Source organism: Mytilus californianus, unplaced genomic scaffold, assembly GCF_021869535.1.
Source record: "Mytilus californianus isolate M0D057914Y unplaced genomic scaffold, xbMytCali1.0.p SCAF_14, whole genome shotgun sequence".
NCBI classification, from domain to species: domain Eukaryota; kingdom Metazoa; phylum Mollusca; class Bivalvia; order Mytilida; family Mytilidae; genus Mytilus; species Mytilus californianus.
The window spans coordinates 26,522,033-26,547,065 of NW_026262626.1; the positions used below are offsets into that span (position 1 = coordinate 26,522,033).

The 25,033-nt window shown below is 32.4% G+C and overlaps 1 protein-coding gene across 2 annotated transcripts; it reads right to left on the reverse strand.

Moving 5' to 3' along the window:
- Nucleotides 1-7,261: 7,261 nt before the first annotated feature.
- LOC127724593 (bis(5'-adenosyl)-triphosphatase enpp4-like) lies at nucleotides 7,262-24,323 on the reverse strand. Of its 2 annotated transcripts, none has more exons than XM_052231613.1 (4): nucleotides 24,147-24,323; nucleotides 22,038-22,229; nucleotides 20,934-21,179; nucleotides 7,262-7,519 (listed from the first exon to the last, which is right to left on the reverse strand). In XM_052231613.1, exons 1-4 carry the CDS (start codon nucleotides 24,178-24,180, stop codon nucleotides 7,359-7,361), a joined length of 633 nt encoding a protein of 210 aa, XP_052087573.1. In that variant the 5' UTR covers nucleotides 24,181-24,323; the 3' UTR covers nucleotides 7,262-7,358. The 2 variants fall into 2 exon arrangements, with proteins under 2 accessions (XP_052087573.1, XP_052087572.1); XM_052231612.1 differs by having other exon boundaries at nucleotides 23,057-24,293.
- Between the last annotated feature and the right edge of the window lie 710 nt (nucleotides 24,324-25,033).

A 25,033-nucleotide genomic window follows, 5' to 3' on the forward strand; every position in this document is an offset into this window, starting at 1 on the left:
TTGATAGAATTTCTGCAAAAATGACCAATTTGGGCATATTATGATCAAAATAACCATTTCATAGCTTTTTCAATTTTGATGCATAAGTGGCATTCTGACTTTCTATCTGACAGGTTTTTATGTGTCAATATTTGTGTTTCTATGCTTCAATCCAGTTGTATTACTCATTTGTGAACTCTGAATCTACAGAAAAGAAGATTATCTCAGACAATATGTACAAAATGTGTTGTATATATGACCCTCGTCTAACGCCCTGTTTGGATCAAGTTAAATGTGAGGAGCTTGGAACATAAAAGTTGAAGTCCATAATAAAGACCTCACTAAATTTGTATAAAAAGCACTTAACAATGTCTTTTGTACCTGTTTCATGTCACATAATATCTTTCTTTTCTTCTGTAGGATAGCAAGTGGTTCAAATATAAGCTTGTTGCGACTAAAATTGCATGCATGTTTTTCACTAAAAAGTGAAAAATCTTTGTATCAGACCATACTGTCAGCAAAAAAAGTTGAATGCAAGAGTCTTTTTGTGCTCAGATTTATTGTATCATGTCACCTGAGTATAGAAATGATAGAAAAGACACAAATTTTTATTTCCTATAGCTTCAATATGCATTTTTAAATGTAAATATGTGCTACGGCCTAAATTGACCCTAAATTATTTTCAGTCTTACTTGGCCTAAGACCCTTTTAAACTAATATGATATGTTATTTGTGAGTTTTCTTTCCATTTAAAGTACATTAAATATATATGTAAGGATTATTTATAACCAAAAAGCTTTACAAATTTAAAATTGCTGGAAAATATTACATCTTCATGTAAGGCCTCCCTTCATTGGAAAACCTCCATTTTTAGGCACAGGCTCATATAAATTTGACTTTTTAATAATTATGATAAGTCTGATAAATAAAATGAGTACTCAATTGCTTTTAATACATAATATTTTATATATTAAGGCATTTCAAAAGTATTTTTTTGCAATATTTAAATTTTTTAAGCCCCAAATGTTGATAGTTGAAATTTTTCAATTTTAACGTCTACATTTAACACGCAAAGTTGAATATAGAATTAGTCATATTGTCTATAATATATATCCTATTGCCATGAAACTTTGTAGGCAGTGTTATAATTTATTATGCTTTGGTCATACCAAGTTTCATTAAGATTGGTCAACTTTTTCTACCCTATTAGGTCCGAGTACACAGTTATCGTCCTTTGATTTTCGCTGTCCACAAATGTAGTCCCTAGTGTGGACAGTGTGTTACTTGCTATTTTTTTTTATACCCCTTCCAAATTTATTTCTCCATGTTTTATGACTCAAATAGCAAGTAGGGGGGTATAATGACACTGTAAAAAAATTTGGGTCATGAATTTTAAAGTAAAGTAGTGATTTGGTCCAGCTGAAAAATGTTAAAAATTAGCACTTCGGAAGCTGTCAAAAGATTTGAAGACCCCCTTAACATAAAATTTTCCATATTTTGAGTTAGAGCCGATGAAGTTTTCTATAATTTTGATATAATTTGTCCCAAAAGTAGTACAACACACTGTAAAAATATTATTGAGAAAGCGCAGGTGGGATTTTTTTAATTTTCATTTATTGTCTAAAAGAAATGCACTACGAAATAACTGTGTACTCGGACCTAAGAGGTGAAATCAGGAAATATAGAATCCGTACTTTGGCAACTTCCCTGAATGATTTGATGGTGTCAATTTGTCAAATAGCATAAAACTAAAGGATTTAAACTTTTATTTGATAGAATTTCTGCAAAAATGACCAATTTGGGCATATTATGGTCAAAATAACCATTTCATAGCTTTTTCAATTTTGATGCATAAGTGGCATTCTGACTTTCTATCTGACAGGTTTTTATGTGTCAATATTTGTGTTTCTATGCTTCAATCCAGTTGTATTACTCATTTGTGAACTCTGAATCTACAGAAAAGAAGATTATCTCAGACAATATGTACAAAATGTGTTGTATATATGACCCTCGTCTAACGCCCTGTTTGGATCAAGTTAAATGTGAGGAGCTTGGAACATAAAAGTTGAAGTCCATAATAAAGACCTCACTAAATTTGTATAAAAAGCACTTAACAATGTCTTTTGTACCTGTTTCATGTCACATACTATCTTTCTTTTCTTCTGTAGGATAGCAAGTGGTTCAAATATAAGCTTGTTGCGACTAAAATTGCATGCATGTTTTTCACTAAAAAGTGAAAAATCTTTGTATCAGACCATACTGTCAGCAAAAAAAGTTGAATGCAAGAGTCTTTTTGTGCTCAGATTTATTGTATCATGTCACCTGAGTATAGAAATGATAGAAAAGACACAAATTTTTATTTCCTATAGCTTCAATATGCATTTTTAAATGTAAATATGTGCTACGGCCTAAATTGACCCTAAATTATTTTCAGTCTTACTTGGCCTAAGACCCTTTTAAACTAATATGATATGTTATTTGTGAGTTTTCTTTCCATTTAAAGTACATTAAATATATATGTAAGGATTATTTATAACCAAAAAGCTTTACAAATTTAAAATTGCTGGAAAATATTACATCTTCATGTAAGGCCTCCCTTCATTGGAAAACCTCCATTTTTAGGCACAGGCTCATATAAATTTGACTTTTTAATAATTATGATAAGTCTGATAAATAAAATGAGTACTCAATTGCTTTTAATACATAATATTTTATATATTAAGGCATTTCAAAAGTATTTTTTTGCAATATTTAAATTTTTTAAGCCCCAAATGTTGATAGTTGAAATTTTTCAATTTTAACGTCTACATTTAACACGCAAAGTTGAATATAGAATTAGTCATATTGTCTATAATATATATCCTATTGCCATGAAACTTTGTAGGCAGTGTTATAATTTATTATGCTTTGGTCATACCAAGTTTCATTAAGATTGGTCAACTTTTTCTACCCTATTAGGTCCGAGTACACAGTTATCGTCCTTTGATTTTCGCTGTCCACAAATGTAGTCCCTAGTGTGGACAGTGTGTTACTTGCTATTTTTTTTTATACCCCTTCCAAATTTATTTCTCCATGTTTTATGACTCAAATAGCAAGTAGGGGGGTATAATGACACTGTAAAAAAATTTGGGTCATGAATTTTAAAGTAAAGTAGTGATTTGGTCCAGCTGAAAAATGTTAAAAATTAGCACTTCGGAAGCTGTCAAAAGATTTGAAGACCCCCTTAACATAAAATTTTCCATATTTTGAGTTAGAGCCGATGAAGTTTTCTATAATTTTGATATAATTTGTCCCAAAAGTAGTACAACACACTGTAAAAATATTATTGAGAAAGCGCAGGTGGGATTTTTTTAATTTTCATTTATTGTCTAAAAGAAATGCACTACGAAATAACTGTGTACTCGGACCTAAGAGGTGAAATCAGGAAATATAGAATCCGTACTTTGGCAACTTCCCTGAATGATTTGATGGTGTCAATTTGTCAAATAGCATAAAACTAAAGGATTTAAACTTTTATTTGATAGAATTTCTGCAAAAATGACCAATTTGGGCATATTATGGTCAAAATAACCATTTCATAGCTTTTTCAATTTTGATGCATAAGTGGCATTCTGACTTTCTATCTGACAGGTTTTTATGTGTCAATATTTGTGTTTCTATGCTTCAATCCAGTTGTATTACTCATTTGTGAACTCTGAATCTACAGAAAAGAAGATTATCTCAGACAATATGTACAAAATGTGTTGTATATATGACCCTCGTCTAACGCCCTGTTTGGATCAAGTTAAATGTGAGGAGCTTGGAACATAAAAGTTGAAGTCCATAATAAAGACCTCACTAAATTTGTATAAAAAGCACTTAACAATGTCTTTTGTACCTGTTTCATGTCACATAATATCTTTCTTTTCTTCTGTAGGATAGCAAGTGGTTCAAATATAAGCTTGTTGCGACTAAAATTGCATGCATGTTTTTCACTAAAAAGTGAAAAATCTTTGTATCAGACCATACTGTCAGCAAAAAAAGTTGAATGCAAGAGTCTTTTTGTGCTCAGATTTATTGTATCATGTCACCTGAGTATAGAAATGATAGAAAAGACACAAATTTTTATTTCCTATAGCTTCAATATGCATTTTTAAATGTAAATATGTGCTACGGCCTAAATTGACCCTAAATTATTTTCAGTCTTACTTGGCCTAAGACCCTTTTAAACTAATATGATATGTTATTTGTGAGTTTTCTTTCCATTTAAAGTACATTAAATATATATGTAAGGATTATTTATAACCAAAAAGCTTTACAAATTTAAAATTGCTGGAAAATATTACATCTTCATGTAAGGCCTCCCTTCATTGGAAAACCTCCATTTTTAGGCACAGGCTCATATAAATTTGACTTTTTAATAATTATGATAAGTCTGATAAATAAAATGAGTACTCAATTGCTTTTAATACATAATATTTTATATATTAAGGCATTTCAAAAGTATTTTTTTGCAATATTTAAATTTTTTAAGCCCCAAATGTTGATAGTTGAAATTTTTCAATTTTAACGTCTACATTTAACACGCAAAGTTGAATATAGAATTAGTCATATTGTCTATAATATATATCCTATTGCCATGAAACTTTGTAGGCAGTGTTATAATTTATTATGCTTTGGTCATACCAAGTTTCATTAAGATTGGTCAACTTTTTCTACCCTATTAGGTCCGAGTACACAGTTATCGTCCTTTGATTTTCGCTGTCCACAAATGTAGTCCCTAGTGTGGACAGTGTGTTACTTGCTATTTTTTTTTATACCCCTTCCAAATTTATTTCTCCATGTTTTATGACTCAAATAGCAAGTAGGGGGGTATAATGACACTGTAAAAAAATTTGGGTCATGAATTTTAAAGTAAAGTAGTGATTTGGTCCAGCTGAAAAATGTTAAAAATTAGCACTTCGGAAGCTGTCAAAAGATTTGAAGACCCCCTTAACATAAAATTTTCCATATTTTGAGTTAGAGCCGATGAAGTTTTCTATAATTTTGATATAATTTGTCCCAAAAGTAGTACAACACACTGTAAAAATATTATTGAGAAAGCGCAGGTGGGATTTTTTTAATTTTCATTTATTGTCTAAAAGAAATGCACTACGAAATAACTGTGTACTCGGACCTAAGAGGTGAAATCAGGAAATATAGAATCCGTACTTTGGCAACTTCCCTGAATGATTTGATGGTGTCAATTTGTCAAATAGCATAAAACTAAAGGATTTAAACTTTTATTTGATAGAATTTCTGCAAAAATGACCAATTTGGGCATATTATGGTCAAAATAACCATTTCATAGCTTTTTCAATTTTGATGCATAAGTGGCATTCTGACTTTCTATCTGACAGGTTTTTATGTGTCAATATTTGTGTTTCTATGCTTCAATCCAGTTGTATTACTCATTTGTGAACTCTGAATCTACAGAAAAGAAGATTATCTCAGACAATATGTACAAAATGTGTTGTATATATGACCCTCGTCTAACGCCCTGTTTGGATCAAGTTAAATGTGAGGAGCTTGGAACATAAAAGTTGAAGTCCATAATAAAGACCTCACTAAATTTGTATAAAAAGCACTTAACAATGTCTTTTGTACCTGTTTCATGTCACATAATATCTTTCTTTTCTTCTGTAGGATAGCAAGTGGTTCAAATATAAGCTTGTTGCGACTAAAATTGCATGCATGTTTTTCACTAAAAAGTGAAAAATCTTTGTATCAGACCATACTGTCAGCAAAAAAAGTTGAATGCAAGAGTCTTTTTGTGCTCAGATTTATTGTATCATGTCACCTGAGTATAGAAATGATAGAAAAGACACAAATTTTTATTTCCTATAGCTTCAATATGCATTTTTAAATGTAAATATGTGCTACGGCCTAAATTGACCCTAAATTATTTTCAGTCTTACTTGGCCTAAGACCCTTTTAAACTAATATGATATGTTATTTGTGAGTTTTCTTTCCATTTAAAGTACATTAAATATATATGTAAGGATTATTTATAACCAAAAAGCTTTACAAATTTAAAATTGCTGGAAAATATTACATCTTCATGTAAGGCCTCCCTTCATTGGAAAACCTCCATTTTTAGGCACAGGCTCATATAAATTTGACTTTTTAATAATTATGATAAGTCTGATAAATAAAATGAGTACTCAATTGCTTTTAATACATAATATTTTATATATTAAGGCATTTCAAAAGTATTTTTTTGCAATATTTAAATTTTTTAAGCCCCAAATGTTGATAGTTGAAATTTTTCAATTTTAACGTCTACATTTAACACGCAAAGTTGAATATAGAATTAGTCATATTGTCTATAATATATATCCTATTGCCATGAAACTTTGTAGGCAGTCTTATAATTTATTAAGCTTTGGTCATACCAAGTTTCATTAAGATTGGTCAACTTTTTCTACCCTATTAGGTCCGAGTACACAGTTATCGTCCTTTGATTTTCGTTGTCCACAAATGTAGTCCCTAGTGTGGACAGTGTGTTACTTGCTATTTTTTTTTATACCCCTTCCAAATTTATTTCTCCATGTTTTATGACTCAAATAGCAAGTAGGGGGGTATAATGACACTGTAAAAAAATTTGGGTCATGAATTTTAAAGTAAAGGAGTGATTTGGTCCAGCTGAAAAATGTTAAAAATTAGCACTTCGGAAGCTGTCAAAAGATTTGAAGACCCCCTTAACATAAAATTTTCCATATTTTGAGTTAGAGCCGATGAAGTTTTCTATAATTTTGATATAATTTGTCCCAAAAGTAGTACAACACGCTGTAAAAATATTATTGAGAAAGCGCAGGTGGGATTTTTTTAATTTTCATTTATTGTCTAAAAGAAATGCACTACGAAATAACTGTGTACTCGGACCAGATCGACATATCGGTAGAGTTTGAGGTTTTTCTCTTGTAAGATCGACATATCGGTAGAGTTTGAAGTTTTTTCTCTTGTAAGATCGACATATCGGTAGAGTTTAAGTTTTTTTTTCTTGTGAGATCGACGTATCGGTAAAGTTTGAGGATTTTTCTCTTGTAAGATCGACATATCGGTAGAGTTTGAGGTTTTGTTCAAACAGTTTCTTCCAATTAAAAGTTGGAACAATATTTTCAACTCCTGAATAAAATTCTACAAATTTTCTACACGTTCTGCTGCATAAAATAACAAAACTTTAAACAAAGAAGAAAACTTGTATGAAGCCCGCGCGTCATTATATTATTTTATATCCTGATTTTGTAAAACAAAAAAGTAATAAGTAAAAGTATTATTTTATTGTACAGCTTCAGAATTCACCATATTATTCGTCTGAACGTCATGATTAATAATTCCGTTACAGTTGTCCGTAGTTTCTATAAAAGCTCTTCGTTACTCTCTTCACCTTCTTTGTCATCGGCAAGCAAGGGAGATAGTCCAACGATTAGATCGGTTGTTTTTCTGTTACGGTGCTTGTGTTGTCGCAAAGCACCTACGAAGAAAAGGCCACATACCAACACCGCAAAAACAACCACAACTATTAATAGAAAAACAAACTTATGATTAGTGACTGAAACCAAAATTAACAAATAGTCATTTAATAGTTGGTTCAAAGTGTATGCAATTAGTCAACATAATATATTAAATGGAAGAAAAATCTCTAGGAAGTCTATCAATACAGTTTGAGACGAGTGTTTTATATGATCGGAATGAGGACATTTGGTCCGGGAGCATAGTTATTGTCATTTGATTTTTAGTCCCTAGTGTGGAAAATGTGTTACTTGCATTTATTTTTTCATAACCCTTCCAATTTTTTTTATGGTTTATGCCTCAAATAGCAAGATGGGGGATGAAATTGCACTGTAAATAAATATGGGTCATGCATTTTAAAGTAAAGAAGTGATTTGGTCAAGCTGAAAAAGGTTATAAATTAGTATGTCTGAAGATGTCAAACCTGAGAATTCAAGACCCCATTAGCATAAATTGTATATATCTTGAGTTAGAGCTGATGAAATTTTCTATAATTTTGATATGATTTGTCTCAAAAGTAGAACACCACTCTGTAAAGATATCATTGAGAAAGCGCAGGTGCGATTTTTTAAATTTTCATTTATTGTCTTAACGAAATGCACTACGAAATAACTGTTTTATCGGGTCATTTATCCAAAAATAATAGTGTAGAAAAAATTAGACGCCCTAAACTGTCAACAGACCTTTGTGCGAGACCTCGAAAAGTGAAGTTCAGCGACCGGTCCGCATCTGATCTTAATATCGTTAATACTGGGCCGATGGGTATATTGTATTTCAACGTTACGAGATTATACAATAATTTACACCCAATTTACAATAACCTTGACAAATCTCACGACTAGCCTTGTTTGTAGTCTGCTCGACTGTCTTCTCTACTACTTGATTATCTATTATTGTCCTTTGTATCCCAATGAATTCTTCAGAAAACTATTTAGTAACGCTTCGAATACCGGGAAATTAGTTTGTTTGGTGTATAAAGCTCATCAATTACTTGATTACTCTTTGTTGCCAAATCTTGTTTGCTAATGGATCACATGTAACTCTGAAGGCATGTTTGTTTCGCGTTGATTTTTTCGTTTGAATTGTTTCACATTTTGTCATGTCGGGGCCTTTAATAACTGACTACAAGCTACAGGCTATCGGGTTTGCTAATAATTTTGTAGCCGTATGGTTACCTATAATTGCTGTAATCACCTTTATTTCGACTCTGTATGTAAGGGGACGACCACTTGATATTCTGAGGAGGGGTGCAGAATTGTGAAAATTAATAGTCTGGCCTGGTTAGGACTTAAAAACAGATAACCTCGCCCAAACAGAATGAAAATGCACATTTTACCGAACACAATGCATTAAATATAAAGGTGTACAAAAGTAAAAAGTAATGTTTGCACGTCTAAACCGTATACGTACAAAGTTGAAAATTAATTTCCCTCAGAAAAAAATCCGCCTTCCCCTAAAAATAGCAACTGGTTGTCCCCTCAGTTTTCTCATTGGCAATCATAACACTTCTCCTTATTTTATATATGTAGGACTCTGAACCGCGATGGTACTCCGAACCGCGATAGTCATGCTGAGGTGCGATGGTTTGACGCTGAAGTGCGTTTTTGATCACGCTGAAGTGCGATGGTGGCATTGTTACGCTATCTTGTTGATAGCTACACCGGAGTGCGATCGTGGTCACGCTGTAGTGCGATTGTCTACACAAACTACATTTGCAATGCTTTTCATGTCGATGTAGAAGGAAATGTGTATCTTAAAGCAGTTTTTAAGGTTTTTAAGTTGATAAGGAGCTTATAAACTTTTAATACTACGGGAAACGGGGAGGATTGGTAGATAGTGGAAAGTTAACCTTCTGCAGTGATTTTTGTTTTCGATATCTACAAAAGGTTCTATTTTACGTACGATGGAGCGTGCCATTCTCTTAGTACATACGGATCCGCAGACAGACTCTTTTCATTACAATATTACGGTAAAACAATAAGAGAAACAATATATAGATAAAATGCTAATGCAGAATTATGTCCACATGTAGAAAATCAAAGATGATGATCTCGCATTTAGTATGCAACTGTAATTAAGGGCAGCCATAGACAATAATGAATGTAAATTTATATATTATGTTAAAAAGTCTACTTCTCATGATAATTGCACGTCTGTAGATTTTAAACTAGCAATCATGCGTCAAATAGACCATCGCACATCAGCGTACGGACCATCGCATTTCTGCGTAGACCATAGCACTTAAGCGTGACCAACGCACTTCAGGGTCCCCGTCGCACCTCCGAGTCCTACATATATGTCTTTCAAAGAAACAATGCCACAAATGAAAATATATTAGTATACCATAATCGAAAGGACAAAGGTTATTTTGATCCATGAAAGATACTACATTAAGAGCACTATGTAAAAAAAGACGACAATGACGAATGACGGACGTGTACGGATAGATAATAAACTATATATGATAATTTCACGTTATTTTATATATGACCTTGGCATAAAGATACTAGTATACAGACGTTCATATTAATGGACTAACATATTCTTTTCATCGATATGGAGTTTTCATCTAGAAATAGACTTTACGGAAATTCAACAGTAGGGGAAAATGCTATAGAGGTACACAAATATGCTTCCAATGCCGCCCACACGGAACACCTCCTTCATGTGCCATTTGGGATAGAATATTTCAATATTTTAGGTGGATCTTCAAATGGATTTCATCTTGTTGACCTTTTTTCTAATGCTTAATATGAATTAAATTGATTTGGAAAATATTGCTTACGTCCCGGGGACACTGTTGTCATGAACAATTTTGGCTTTCACCACAGTAGATTCGCCGAAAATACCCTTATATTTATTTTGGGACACCGTCATAAAGATTTATCATATCAACCTCTATATCACACAGACTTGAATACATGTGAAGTATGTTTTTAAAGTAATGAGACTATTTGCATAGTCATGTGAATTATGCACGTCAATTGACTGAGATGGCTATACTAGTATGTGACGGTCTAGAACACGTTACAGCGTCCAAGTCTATTTCTATAGTTCGTGGATGTGGTTATTTGTAAAAAGACTTGCTGTACTTAGTATATTATACATATCCTTATAATTAATTCAATTAAATTTGTACATGTGATTCTTTTGTGAAATTATTCATTATTGAGAAAAAAGATATAAAAAAAATGTAAATTTTTTTAGGGGGAGGGCGATGGTACCGAGATCAATTGAAAGTATAATAGGGAAAAGGAACTTCATATGATTGCTTATTTATAAATCTGACATAAGGTGAATACTACTATGCCCCAACCAGTTAGAGAAAATAAAATTTAGTCAGAGGCTATTTATAATATAACAATGACTTATCAACTCATTGACGAGTTTATACGGCCAAGCCAACTAATTTCCCGGTATTCGAAGCGTTACTAAATACTTTTCTAAAGAAATCATTTGGATACAAAGGACAATAATAGACAATCAAGTAGTGGAGAAGACAGTCGAGCAGACTACAAACAAGGTTAGAATATAGCAAAGTGCTCTCGACCAATGAAATGGTAGGACTTGATGTCTCTTAATTGTGAAGAATGAATGTAAATCATGTTCTTAGTAAGGGATTATCCTATTATTTAGGTCTATTTACAGTTCAAAACAAAGAGTTTCTATAAATGAGTTACTACTGCCCTGAAGCACATTTTGAGATTGAAAGGATTTGAATGAATATTTACTTGCAAAAGCATACAGAACATGCTATGGCAATACATAATATATACACAATGTGACAAAAGACTGATAACAGAGAACAATACAATAATAACATAACTAACCAATAATATCCGATCTAGCTTTCCATGCATTCTTTAAATAGTTACAGAGCTTAATTGTAAGCGATCTAGAATTAGCTTTCAACAAACAAGATAGTTTAAAAATATTAGGCCATGAACAATAATAGCGAGGCAGAAAAAAAATTCTAATTGCCCTATATGCTGGACATACCAATACAAAATGGAATTCATTCTCAACACATTGCATTTTACAACATACACATAAACGCATTTCTCTTGGTATATCAGAGAAGCGACCAACTTCAACATTTAGTTTCAAAGTACCACTTCGTAGTTTCGTAAGAATGTGAACATTATTAATGTAGCTTACATAAGTCTCAAGACAAAAATCAAACTTTATACTTCTATATACACTAAATTTTCACAATCACATATATCTGCTGACCATTTTTGTAGATATTGGTCTTTAATGCGTGTCTTTATAACATCAAACGATATATTAATATTATTTTGGTCAATCCAAATATGATTCATTCCAAGACTAAATAAAAATTCACGCACATTAGACGCCCAATTAATTTTACCTTGATTTGCATCGTCATATAAAATTTTATATACATCATATACAAAAGCTGGTTTATATATAACAATACGTAACCAATACTTTAAGATTAATTGTTTTCTTAAAACATACATAGGTAGATGACCAAGCTCGCCACACAGAAAACTAATAGGAGCACGTTTACCTAATTTTAAAACAAACCTACAAAAACGATTATGAATAATCTCTATGTCGTTGGCGCGGTGAAAACCCCATATTTCGGAAGAATAGTTCAGTACTGATCCAACCATACTGTCGTAAAGAAGACATTGTTGATATGTAGAAATGTAGATGTTATTCAAACAATTTAAGAGTGACGAGAGAGCTCTTGATCCTTGTTGGGACAGTCGTTTTTGTGTGTGTAAGAATTTCCCGTTAAAGTGAAGCAACATTCCAAGGTAAACGTAGGAATTTACGATTTGAAGTTCTTGGTTATTATATATGAAACGATTATTTACAGGTTGCCATCCATTTCTGAACACAACTACTTTAGTTTTATCAGTGTTAACTTCTATGTTCCATTTTCTACAATATTTGGATAATTTGTCAAGTAACTGTTGAAGAAGTTCGGCAGATTTGGCAAATAAGACAGTATCGTCTGCAAAAAGTATCAAATAGATTAAAAGTCCATTCAGGTTCACTACATCTTCATTATTTGTAACAGTTATATCTTCAATAATATCATTAACAAAATAGAGGAATAATAAAGGAGATAAAGGTTCGCCTTGTTTTACTCCTAACTAATTGTCAAAGGCATCAGATATAAGTCCACCAGATCTTACTCGGAGACGCACAGACGCATAAATTGATTTAATAATGGCCACAAATTTACTGCTGACTCCATTTCGAAGTAATTTATAAATCAAAATTCTCCTGCTTAATTCATCGAACGCTTTTCGAAAGTCAACGAAAGCGCAGTATAGTTTCATCTTTTGTTGTAGAATATGTACAATTATACCATGTAGAACAAAAATAGCATCAATAGTTGAATGTCCAGGACGAAAACCAAATTGATTGTCGATTAGTTTATCTTCGTCTTCGGACCAGACTAGTAATCGAGTCGTCAAAAAAGACGTGAACAATTTTGATACGACGCTCACTAAAACAATGGGTCGATAGTTATTTGGATCGGTCAAATCTCCACTCTTAGGAACAGCAATAACAATACCATCTGCCCAAGTATCAGGAAAAATTCCACTTTCAAAAGTATAGTTGAAAAGTTTATTTAGAATTGGAGCAAAAAATATTGGACTTGCAGCAAACATTTCGCTGATAATTTGGTCATCTCCCGCGCTTTTGCCCAATTTTAGTTTTTTTATCGAATTCACAATTTCATCTTCAGTAATTTCAGAGTCTAGGATATCTATGCCTATATTTTCAAAATGATCATTATTTATCAAGTTCAATACTTCATTACAAAGATCAGGTGGATTTTCGCCGAGAATTCTTTCGAAATGTTTTAACATAACATCATTTTCAACTGTGCATCGTGTTCTATTCGTAGGCCTGATAGTGGACCAGAATTTTCGTGGGTCAGTTTTTGCAATGTCACAAAGTTCAACGCCCATTCGCCGTTTATAGTTTACTTGGGCTTGGCGTTTTATCTTGTTAAATCGGTTTCTAGCATCGATATACGATTGTCTATTCACATCAGTTGGGTGTCGAAAAAAGAAGTTTCGGACTTGGTGAAAAATATGACGCCCTGATTTACACTTTTCATCAAACCAATCATTGTTTTTTCTTTCTGTATTTCTATTGTTTTCTTTAATTAGAACTGATCGACCAAAAATTTTAAAAGCACTGTCATATAATATACGAGTGATCTCCCCTACAGCTGTATTCAGATCGTTTTTTGAAGAGATGTTGTCTACCAATGAGAACAGCGCACTACGCTGTGTTTGTAAAACTTCCATGTAATCATTATTCTTATTAGAATCCCATTTTATATACTTGTGTAGTTTTGGAAATTTGTTCTGTGGACGATTGTTTGAGAAATTAAGTTGAAAAATTAATGGCGAATGATCGGAGAATTCATTAAATTGCAGCACATTAAAGTAACTAATTAGTTTATAGTCGATCGGCGATACCAGTAAGTAATCGTTCACGCTTCGTCCTCTACTTGTACAAAAGGTAAACTTTCCATCTAAATCGTCCCCAAGTCTACCATTAGCGACAGTAAGTCAAGTATTATAGCAAAGTTGTATAAGTTTACGACCAAAAGAGTTCACAAATGTGTCCATGGAACGTCTACTAGAAATATGGGGGTTTTCTACATGCTCAACGCTCTCGACATATTTATCTAAATTATCATCACACAAAACATCACTAAGTTCACCTACTCGACTATTCAGATCCCCACATACAAATACTGATCCCCTCTCATTATATTCAAGAACAATGTTTTCAATAATTTCATGAAAATCGTTGTCACAGATCTGATAATACTTAGATTTTTCGTGTGGAATGTAGGAAAAGCATATATATATATCATTGGCAATGGTGAAAAATTGTTTATTCAATTTGATAAGGACAATACCACAGTGCAATTTTCTTTCTACCGAGATACCACTACATAAAAAATGTCTACAATAAATGGCAATACCACCTTCATTTCTTGTACCTATATTAGTGCTACGATTAATGCAAGATATATTTACAAAACCATCTATTTCCACTATGTTATTATCATTTTACCAAGTTTCACAAATAAAAAGAACATCATAGCTGTTTACTAAATTCAAAAAATCGTTGTCATTATATATCGAGTTGAGTCCATGAACATTCCAGCACAAACATTTCAAGTTTTCAAATTGTTCTCTGAACGAATCCTATGGAACGTATTCTTTTCCTCCAACATAAATTTTATCCCTCACAAAATATGCTTTAACATTTTCATCGCGTAGTCGCTTCAGTGTCGGTAGTTTTTCTTTTCTGCGTTTTTGGATCTCTACTGGCAACTGCTCTGAAATTCCGTAATTAGATCCTTTCAAAATTTTAGCACTTTTTTTCACCAGATCTCGACTATCAAATGAAGCAAATTTTACAAGAATAGGTCTAATCTGTTCACCCTTTTTGCCCAGACGGTATGCATCTGTAATATGTAATCTAACAGAATTTCCGATTCCAAGTTTTTCATGACAAAACGCGTTGATTGTTTCAGAACAGTTTTCATCTGTGGTTTCAAGAATGTTATAGAAAATAAGATTGTTACACATTGATTTCATTTGAACTTCAATCAACTCGTTCTGTAGTCTATCATTATCCCTTTCCATATCATTGAGAGATGATATAATATTTTGATCAACTTTGGGTACATTAGAGTTATTACTTTTTAACTGTTTTGATATTTTATCTAACTCTGTTTTTAAATCGGAAAAATTCTTGTTTTGTGTATCGTGAGCGTTGCTCATCAACTGGGTTCTCCTCTCTACTTGGTCCAAGCGATCGTCTAACGATTTCGCACCTTGCTCTAATCTTACAACTTTTGCGTTTAAGGAAGAAACAAACGAGTCGATTTGGTCAAGTTTATTTAGTTTTGTATCCATTTTGTCCATTCTCTGAAAAAGTTCATCGATCCAAATTGGGCGCTGTTGTAAAGTTGTATGTTGGGTAAAGGGTGATATATTCTGTATGGGTGGTGGGTACATTCCGGGGTTCGGGCTTGAGCATAACTGTTGGTTTTGTGTCTGGAACATAGGATTAAGACATGGGATTTGTGTATAAAAAAGGCTTGCATCTTGTGAAAGATTTGGCTGGCTCATATTTACATTTGCGTTTACTCCACCGTAACGTGACTGTTCAATAGGTGTTTTGAATGGTTTGTTTACACTTATATTGTCACCTGTAATTTCACCTTTGTTGTCATTTTGAGAATCGTTTTTATTCTTCTGTTTACTTTTCTTTTTTGATGGCTTCTTTGTTTCTTGGTTTCCAGACTCATTTTGTATACTTATATCACTAGTATTAGTTCGTTTAACACCTTTTGGAGGCATATTTTCACAATTTTTTTCACATTTTGGCTCTCCTAGAAAAACTCAACTACCCGCCATATGTCACATGATAAACATGATTTATCACACAGTGATTGAAACTGACTAAAAGTTGAATTGTGAAACAAACAAAAAAAATCAAAATAAGTTGAAATTTACTGGTGCAGCAAAATTGGTACCTTTAATTTCATTATGAAAATATTAATAACTTCAAATTACTAAAAAAAATGAATAATATCAAAGCAATGCAAAAAAAAAAAAACAAAAAAAAGTTTTAAATAAAAAATAACCTCAATCTTTAGTTTTCTTAAATTCTGATTACTGGACCAGTGGTTGTGAAGAATAGTTATTTCCAATATTCCGATAAAATAAAAAAAAACGGGAATTTAATTTAAATTTTGAATATGTTTAATACTTTTAAAGGCATTTTATTTGAACATTCCCCTGACTGAATGAAATAGTATTTTATTATTGAACCAAAATATTGCCTGTGAAATAAAATTAGTTGTAACTCGAAAGTATTTATTGATTTAAACTGTAAATAAACAAAGGATAATTCCTCACTAAAATATTACATGATTTACAGTCATACTCACAATCAGGAAACATATACAATTCCTAATTTTTCTTTGTACTGTTGTGTGACCTAATGTCTATAACTTATTTTTTTTTTTATATTTCCCAAATTATAAGAAAGTCCGTACATCACTAAAACTAATCCATAAATGAAATGCCGAAAAAGGAAGTCATGCATCAATTATAAACATTGCAATGACAATGAAACTAATTCTTGAAAACAACCAATCAAGAGATCATTTGAGCCTTGAGCACTTTACAATATTCTAAGTTTGTGAAAGAATGATAATCCCTTACATATACCTAGTAGTGAGATTTGTCAAGGTTATTGTAAATTGGGTGTAAAGAAACAATCTCAATAGAATGGTTTTTAATGTGAAAACATTTCAATTAAATAATCATTAATTCTACTCGCCATATAATAAAACTAGAGGCTCTAAAGAGCCTGTGTCGCTCACCTTGGTCTATGTGCATATTAAACAAAGGACACAGATGGATTCATGACAAAATTGTGTTTTGGTGATGGTGATGTGTTTGTAGATCTTACTTTACTGAACATTATTGCTCCTTACTATTATCTCTATCTATAATGAACTTGGCCCGGTAGTTACAGTGGAAAATATTTTGTAAAAATTTACAAAGATTTACAAAATTTATGAAAATTGTAAAAAATTGACTATAAAGGGCAATAACTCCTTAAGGGGTCAATTGACAATTTTGGTCATGTTGACTTATTTGTAGATCTAACTTTGCTGTACATTATTGTTGTGTACAGTTTATCTCTATCTATAATAATATATTAGATATTAACCAAAAGCTGCAAACTTTTCTTAAAATTACCAGTTCAGGGGCAGCAACCCAACAACAGGTTGCCTGATTGGTCTGAAAATTTCAGGGCAGATAGATCTTGACCTAATGAACAATTTTATCCTGTCAGATTTGCTCTAAATGCTTTGGTTTCAGAGATATAAGCCAAAAACTGCATTTTTCCCTATGTACTATTTTTTAGCCATGTCGGCCATCTTGGTTCGCGGGCGGGGTCATCGGACACATTTTTTAAACTAGATACCCTAATGATGATTGTGGACAAGTTTGGTTAAATTTGTCTTAGTAGTTTCAGAGAAGAAGATTTTTGTAAAAGATTACAAAAATTTACGAAAAATGGTTAAAAATTGACTATAAAGGGCAATAACTCCTTAAGGGGTCAACTGACCATTTTGGTCAAGTGATTTATTTGTAGATCTTACTTTGCTGAACATTATTGCTGTACACAGTTTATCTCTATCTATAATAATATTCAAGATAATAACCAAAAACGGCAAAATTTCCTTAAAATTACCAATTCAGGGGTCACCGGACACATTTTTTAAACTAGATACCCCAATGATGATTGTGGCCAAGTTTGGTCAAATTTGGCCATGTAGTTTCAGAGAAGAAGATTTTTGTAAAAGTTTACGGACGACGGACGACGGACGCAGGACGACGGACGCAAAGTGATGAGAAAAGCTCACTTGACCTTTCAAGTCAGGTGAGCTAAACAAATATGTCAATTTTATTAATAAATGAAAAAGCTGAATAAACTATAGTGCAAAAAGATGAGGTCGCTATGATGATATTACCATTTCAAATTCATAGTTTACATTAAATAGGCATTTCCCATGTACTTTTGTGTATAAAAATATATGATCCAAGGTTTACCAAATATTTATTTTACACACATGTGCATCATTATATATGACAAGATCTCAAAATGTTAAAAAAACTAGAGGCTCTAAAGAGCCTGTGTCGCTCACCTTGGTCTATGTGAATATTAAATAAAGGACGCAGATGGATTCATGACAAAATTGTGTTTTGGTGATGGTGATGTGTTTGTACATCTTAATTTACTGAACATTTTTCCTGCTTACAATTATCTCTATCTATAATTAACTTGGCCCAGTAGTTTCAGAGGAGAAGATTTTTGTAAAAGATTACTAAGATTTACGAAAAAATGGTTAAAAATTGACTATAAAGGGCAATAACTCCTAAAGGGGTCAACTGACAATTTCGGTCATGTTGACTTATTTGTAGATCTTACTTTGCCGACATTTATTGTTTTTTACAGTTTATCTCTATCTATAATAATATTCAAGATAATAACCAAAAACAGCAAAATTACCTTAAAATTACCAATTCAAAGGCAGCAACCCAACAACGGGTTGTCCGATTCATCTGAAAATTTCAGGGCAGATAGATCTTGACCTGATAAACAATTTTACTTCATGTCAGATTTGCTTTAAATGCTTTGGTTTTTGAGTTAAAAGCCAAAAACTGAATTTTACCCCTATGTTCTATTTTTAGCCGTGGCGGCCATCTTGGTAGGTTGACCAGGTCACGCCACACATTTTTAAAACTAGATAACCAAATGATGATTGTGGCCAAGTTTGGTTTAATTTGGCCACGTAGTTTCAGAGGAGAAGATTTTTGTAAAAGATTACTAAGATTTACGAAAAATTGTTAAAAATTGACTATAAAGGGCAATAACTCCTAAAGGGGTCAACTGACCATTTCAGTCATGTTGACTTATTTGTTAATCTTACTTTGCTGAACATTATTGCTGTTTACAGTTTATCTCTATCTATAATAATATTCAAGATAATAACCAAAAACAGCAAAATTTCCTTAAAATTACCAATTCAGGGGCAGCAACCCAACAACAGGTTGTTCGATTCATCTGAAAATTTCAGGGCAGATAGATCTTGACCTGATAAACAATTTTACTTCATGTCAGATTTGCTCTAAATGCTTTGGTTTTTGAGTTATAAGCCAAAACTGCATTTTACCCCTATGTTTTATTTTTAGCTGTGGCCGCCATCTTGGTTGGTTGGCCGGGTCACGCCACACATTTTTTAAACTAGATACCCCAATGATGATTGTGGCCAAGTTTGGTTTAGTTTGGCCCAGTTGTTTCAGAGGAGAAGATTTTTGTAAAAGATAACTTAGATTTACGAAAAATGGTTAAAAATTGACTATAAAGGGCAATAACTCCTAAAGGGGTCAACTGACCATTTCAGTCATGTTGACTTATTTGTTAATCTTACTTTGCTGAACATTATTGCTGTTTACAGTTTATCTCTATCTATAATAATATTCAAGATAATAACCAAAAACAGCAAAATTTCCTTAAAATTACCAATTCAGGGGCAGCAACCCAATAACGGGTTGTCCGATTCATCTGAAAATTTCAGGGCAGATAGATCTTGACCTGATGAACAATTTTACCCCATGTCAGATTTGCTCTTAATGCTTTGGTTTTTGAGTTATAAGCTAAAAACTGCATTTTACCCCTATGTTCTATTTTTAGCCGTGGCGGCCATCTTGGTTGGTTGACCAGGTCACGCCACACATTTTTAAAACTAGATACCCCAATGATGATTGTGGCCAAGTTTGGTTAAATTTGGCCCAGTAGTTTCAGAGGAGAAGATTTTTGTAAAAGTTTACGGACGACGGACGACGGACGACGGACGCAGGACGACGGACGATGGACGCAAAGTGATGAGAAAAGCTCACTTGACCTTTCAGGTCAGGTGAGCTAAAAAAAAGATTAGAATGAATTAGTATTTGTATTTAAGTAATTTGAAATATATTTGTGGTTGATGAATAAACAAAACCTTTCAGCAGAATTATTCAGAAGGGACATATAGTTACGATACTTTTGTCAGGTCATTAAAGACAGCATATTTTGGAATTAATATTGATTCACTCATAGGGTATTTGCATCAGATATAAACACATTTATTCTAAAACAAGTTGTTGGCATGATACGGGTTTTTTAAAATTAAAAATGATACAATCTTTAATTGGTTTTTATAAATTAGTAGTGTGGGCATTGGCTACATTTTTGTCTTTATTGCATCAATATCTTACACTAATTAAATTCCCCCTGTTTTGTTTAATTGTTTATTTGGTTTTTTTTCTTGAAGGCTGTTTCTATAGCAGCAGGTTTGTTAATAAAGCAATATAAGTAAGTTTCCTTTTTGTTTTTAAAGGCTGTGTGATTTGTGTTTTGTTTTTTTCTTTAGTGAAAGGTAAACTATATTTCCAACTGTAAGGGAGCTACCATTTGATTTTTATTGGGGGCTATAATGAAATTTGAAAAAAAAGGCAGGACAGAAGTTTTGAGTAAAAAAAAGGCAGGATGAGCAACTTGGCAAAAAAAAGGCAGGATGACAAATTATGTATAAAAAGTCAGGATAAACTAAAAAATAAATTTAAAAAAAAGGCGGGACCGAATAAAGTGAAAAATAAAAAAGCAGGACCGAGATTACAACTAAAAAAAAAATGCAGGACACAATATTTCATCCTAGCCCCCCGCCCCTCCCCCTTATAAAAATCAAATGGTAGCTCCCTAAAAAAACCCACTCTATTTGATACCTTGCTGCAGTAAATGGTAGACACAAATTAAGTTTAAATTAAAATCTAACTTACATATTATAATTGTTAACTGGAATTGGTCCGCCTGGGATGAAAGTCGTTGGACTAAGAGATGGCGCACATTATCTAAAGATCCATTATTTGGAGCCGGCTGTATTCCAAGAATCTGACACATAAGTGGATAAATATCAACCGAATCAAATGGCTCTGACACAAGTCCTTTCTTAAAAGCTTGTCCAAAGCCAATGAAAAATGGTCTCATGTTTGGTACTTTATTTTGATCGTAGCCATGTGAGCCTTCTAAGAATAAAAGCATGTAATGGTTACAATTGTAATATTCAATTTGTGTTTAAAAGTATAATTATCTTTTATTTTTTTTCATGTTTTCAGTTCACAGGTGAAATTAGTAGGTCATAATTGCTCCTGTTTCTACGCAGCGCTTGTTATTGGGTTTAATGGGACGATTTTTTCTTTTATCTCATTTGAAGAAATGATTTTGTGTTAGTTTGTATTGCCATGTCTTCTATTTGCAGAATAAAGGATCATAGTTTTTCGTTTGCTTCTATATTTGCAATGGAGTAAATAGTTTATTGAATAAATGAAATGTTAACACAACAGTACGATTAAACAAATTTCATTTTCCGTTGATTCAAACAAGATAAAGTTGAAAAAAAGAAGAAAAGTAGCTTGACGATATAATCTCTAATATATGCTTTTGTGTAATATTGTCTATAATGAGGAAAACACGGATTCCACTCATACTTGTGTTCTGTCAAACTATAAATTAAAGTTTAATTTGCTTATGTAAATTGTATAAACACTTGGACTTTTTCCATGGACAAATTATTTCAACCCTTATATTTGCAATGTTAAAGCATGCATAGCCAATTTCATTTAGCCATACTTATTTTATGTTTTTGTTTGTTATTTCATACGAAATAAACCAGAATTCCTTTTCATGCAAACTCTCCTCTTTTGTTTATTTGCTTATACAAAATGTACACCAAAAAGGGAGACACTTTTCTTTATTTTTTTGAATAATTTGGATGCTTACTACACTATCTATAGAAAACCACTTTTTTCTTTGAAATGGTGTCATTTTGCGTTTCAGGCGCAAAAACTCGGGCAATATGAAAGTTGAAAATTGTTCTTACTTACTAGAAATATTTTTAATCAGACTTAAGCTATTAGTGTTTCCGATAAAATGCCCCTCTTCCGCTTCCAAGACGAACTCCATTATCCTTCTGTTATTGCAGTAATGTAACCGACTCATATATTTATCACATTTTCTGTAGACATATATCTTTGGTATTGCACTTAAATCCCTGTATAGTTTATCTATGCCTGTACCTGTACATAAAACACTATATATAAATACAAGAATACAATTAGAAAGATGTATGGACTCTGAAATGGTCAGAATAATTCCGACTATTTTTTAGTGCGATTGTCAGGCAATATATGACAGTATTTTTTAGATTTCTTTGCCAGGTATTATTTACAATTTGTTTATATGTTCTTCAAAACAATAACAGCGTGGTTGACATCTAGCAAACAATTTTGCTGAAACCGGGGCTTGGTGTCGTCGTTAGCTATTTTTTGTTCATGTGGAAGGCGTCACTGTTACTTTGAGAAGAAGACCAGCAATAAAAGTTCTGTTCGTCATATTTTTCTCTTTTTTTTTAAGTGCGTGTAGTGATTGTTTTATAGTTTCTTTATTTGAAAACATGGACATAATAATTCTAAAATGATATGCACAATTTTGAAATTGCTGCAAGGAATAATGTAATACAAAGGCAAAGTTAAATATACAACCATCAAATAATCAATTTAAGAGCGGAATAATAAATACAGCTAAAATTGATAGATATAGATTGAAAGAGAGATTGCTTGGATAGATAGTACATATTTTTAATTTACACAACATATAATGGCTGTTGTTAAGCTGTTCTGCGGATTCTGATTTTGTTTCATGAATTGATACTCAATATAATTTTTTTTTTGTAGTTCTCCCTTATTTTTGTTTTCAATTACTTTAACTTCTTAATAGAAAGCTCTTCTTCCGAGAAAATTAAACCTTATTGTTCTTATCATAAGTACAAGAGAAACAATAAGGAATACATGTATTTGGTAATAGAAAATTAAGAGCTGTCGTCTTAAAACATGAACTTAATTACCTTCAGTTGGTTCCAAACTAAATACATTGTGGACACCGCTTACTGTTGTATACAACTTTGGATCTATGTTATAATGATCTAAATTAATTTGACCATCCTTCAGGGAAAGGAGATTCGTATGTCCATGGTCAGCTGTTACTATCAAATTCATGTCCTTCCAAAGATGTGATTCCACCAGTTTTTGCTTAAGATATCCCAATGTATCATCAAGTTTAAAGATTTTTTGTTGTACTTCATCAGTGATAGTACCATCGGCATTATCTGGACCATATTTATGCGCAGTGAGATCAGGATCAGAAAAATGCAATATTCCTAAATTTATTGGTCGGATATTTCCTTTGTCGTTTGTTAACCATTTGACTAAAGTATCAACTCTTACAGTCCAGTCTGAATCGGTTTCATTGAATTCATCTGCTGGCATTACCCTTGGCATGTATGATTTAATTTCTGCAACGCCAGTTGGCCACCATATTACACCGCTGTCCCTTCGCGATCCTGCCTTCTGATTGGTGACCCATATAGGTTCACCCCCGTTGTCGAACCATTTTGATTCAAAGTTTTGTCTAAAATTTGCTATGTCAAATTTATCTTCTAAGTATGGATCCCAGAAGACATTGTCTACAACACCATGACTTTCAGGATAGAGACCAGTAGCTATCGTCATGTGATTCGGGTATGTAACAGTTGGAAATACGTTTTTGATAAACTTGGCTTTCACACCATTTTTAATAAGGTAAGTGAAATTAGTTATCTTATCGAGAGGAAGCTGGTCTAGATAATTGTACCTAAAGCCATCCATAGAAATAAGAATGAGTTTAGGAAGATGTGTTTCTTTCGTTAAGCAGACTGATGCCATTTTAAAAAATAACAGCAAAGTTAATAGAACGATGTCTTGAAAATGACGAAGTTGCATGGTACATGTATGAAGATGTCATAAGTTGAAAAAGAGTTATCCCTCCTATCCTAATGTAAAGTCTTCACAGGTATTCAACATCGATTCAAAAAACGAATAAATAAATAAATACACAAAAACTTAGTAAAAAAAAAACAAAAAACAACAAACACTATAAATCGGTCATTCGCGAATTACCTTTGCCCTCTGAGCTGTTAATTAGCCATCTCATTAATTGGTATCACAGAATTAAAGTTAACGTATCAAAAAACCAGATAGTAGCTGTTTCAAACATTTAATACACAAAACACGTAAACGGTAAATATATTAGGTGTATTTATTTTATGTTGAACACATCCTTTAACTAAATGTACATTGTAGAGGGTCTAGATGGGATTAACAGAACAGAGAATAATGGACCATTAGTACAGAAAAATAGGTAAAAAAAATATAGAACTAAGACGGATAGGCCAAAAAATAAACAAGAGAGAATAATGGGTGTTAAAGAATAGAGAATGATTGGCAAAACACATAAAGATTACGGAAAAAAACCTATCAACAAAAATGAAAGACCGCCATCCAGACCTTCGTTTTAATTTGCATCAGTAGGCTTGATCAATGTGTGACTACACGGAAATGACAGATTTTATAGATATAAGAAGATGTGGTATGAGTGCCAATGAGACAACTCTCCATCCAAGTCAAAATTTATAAAAGTAAACCATTATAGGTCAAAGTACGGTCTTCAACACGGAGCAATGGCTCACACCGAACAGCAAGCTATAAAGGGCCCCAAAAATTACAAGTGTTTTGTATGTTTTCATTTTTCAAAACCTATCAATTACTATTGTATTCAATTATGTTTAAGATATTACTTTTTTAAGAATTTCAGAAAGATGTACAGTTCAAATATTTTTTTTTAAGTTGGTACTTGCATGTTCCTTCATAATTATATAGTGCAATAACTGGAATGTAGAAGTCATTTTTGGGTCATCGATAATCCGGTGACAGATATATGTTCCGTCTGAATGTAATTTGATATTTACACTATAACATGTGACGATGCAACTGTATCAAAGCTTACA